The 1,786-nt window shown below is 42.2% G+C and overlaps 1 protein-coding gene across 5 annotated transcripts in view; it reads left to right on the forward strand.

Annotated features, from left to right (window-relative positions):
* Positions 1–853, forward strand: part of LOC107668694 (ubiquitin-conjugating enzyme E2 Q2-like) — a 23,449-nt gene extending 22,596 nt beyond the window's left edge. For all 5 annotated transcript variants that reach the window (XM_016460660.1, XM_016460662.1, XM_016460661.1 and 2 more), the window contains one exon: positions 528–853. In XM_016460660.1, the coding sequence (XP_016316146.1) occupies positions 528–559 (32 nt within the window). In that variant the 3' untranslated portion in view covers positions 560–853. The remainder of the gene's footprint in view (positions 1–527) is intronic.
* The last annotated feature ends 933 nt before the right edge of the window (positions 854–1,786 follow it).

The raw sequence follows: 1,786 nt of genomic DNA on the forward strand, positions 1-1,786 counted from the left end.
TCTGTCTGTCTGTCTGTCTGTCTGTCTGTCGTGTGGTTCATGTGTAATTTTAAATTTCAAAGAATTTGTAAATGCAATAATAATATGGTAATAACATGCTAGCGTTCAAAAAAATTGAGTATTTTCACTCATTAATGAGAAGTTGCTGATTAAATACAATACGGTTTTAGCTGAAAAATCTAAAGTTGTGACTGTTTTATAAAATAATGGTTCTACAGGTTCAAACAGATTGGGAATGTGAAAGTAGTGTCGAGATTTCGAGTGCATTATGAGGGTTACGAAGTGAAATCCGGTGTGTTTTCGGAGTGTGTGTGTTTTGTCAGATCTGAAGGCGCTGAGCTTGAGTTCTGCTGTCATGGGCTCTTCAGGAAAGAGTAGTTTATTTGGGGATCTGAGCTGATGCCAGATTTAGCTCGTGCTGTCAGTGACTCTGCTTTGACGTCGATTGGTTTTGTCAGTCTCTCTGTGGATGAAGTTTCCAGAGCGAGTGTTTGCTGTATAAATGTGTGTGTGTGTGGTTTTCACAGGCTGGTACACACCGCCCAAAGAGGACGGCTAGAGCACAGCATCCACACATGGACCGAGCATCTTCAGACGGACATCTTTCTCCTCTCACCCCTCGTTTTAATCAGAGCCACTCTTTCTGACACTTCTCTTTCCCCGCGGGGTAAAAAGGCTTGATTTGACTCAAGTTTGACCACCTGACGTTCCTTCATCATCTCAAACAATGCCACGATTCCAGCAGAGCGATGCAATCTGACGCCAATATCTCTGAAAGAGCCCCCACACAGCACGATTTCTGCAGCGCTCCTCCATTGCTTATGATTGTTTTGGTTGCATATTGAAAAAAAAACAAAGTTGTTACCATGGCAACCCAGACTTCATTGTGTTGAAAATGAACTCCACAATCAAGTATTATACAGATGCATTTGGATGAATGAACCTTTAAAAGAACAGCAGGAGCTTCCCTCCGTCTGATTACGTGACGTAACGCGAGTCTGTTTGCATCATGAGAATGGGTTTGAGTGTGTTCATGCCATTGCAAAGCATTTCTATCAGTCCTGTAAACGGCTTCTCCCTCCCATCATGGCCAACAGAACTGTCTGGGTTTGTAGAAGTGTATTTACCGTGTTATTTCAAGCCCCTGCAGTCTCTTGGGAAGCTGGGAGTGACCGATAATGCCTTAAAAAGGAGGAAAAAGGAAGTTAGTGTTTCTCGCCGTCGTCTACAGTATTTCCGTTCGAAACACATCATTAGAGGTCGATCTGATGGCTGTGACCACAAGAAAACAGCCCTGCTTTAGTGTTAATATCATTCAGAAGCATGTTCGTGTTCCTCTGTCCGATGCACTGAATCAGTTTTCCTCTAGATTCCTGTCGAAAGCACTGGGATGGTTCGGCTGTTTTCTGACATTCACACAGGCCAATGTGAGCCGCTTCACTGTTTAATTTAGGTAAAGTACAGAACTAAATAACGCCACTCTGAAATCAAGCCATAGATAGAGTCCATAGCTGTTCCTCTGCTTCTGAGTGTTTGGAACGGGGAAGTGTGTGATGCGTTGTTCGTTCGTTCGTTCAGACGGAGGAGTTTGTTTGATGGCTTCAATGCGTCATGCACTGTTAGCATGCTTCAGTTTAATTGCATTTTATTTTTTCCATTGTAAGTGTAATCTCGACCATGTACAGTACAATTTGTAAACTTGCATCAAGTTTATGAATAAAGGATTTTAAGAAATACATCAGTGCAATCTGTTTGTGTTTAATCAAGTTTTACTCATGGCTTTTCT

The sequence above is a fragment of the Sinocyclocheilus anshuiensis genome, unplaced genomic scaffold (assembly GCF_001515605.1).
Source record: "Sinocyclocheilus anshuiensis isolate Anshui unplaced genomic scaffold, SAMN03320099.WGS_v1.1 scaffold3874, whole genome shotgun sequence".
Lineage (NCBI taxonomy): Eukaryota > Metazoa > Chordata > Actinopteri > Cypriniformes > Cyprinidae > Sinocyclocheilus > Sinocyclocheilus anshuiensis.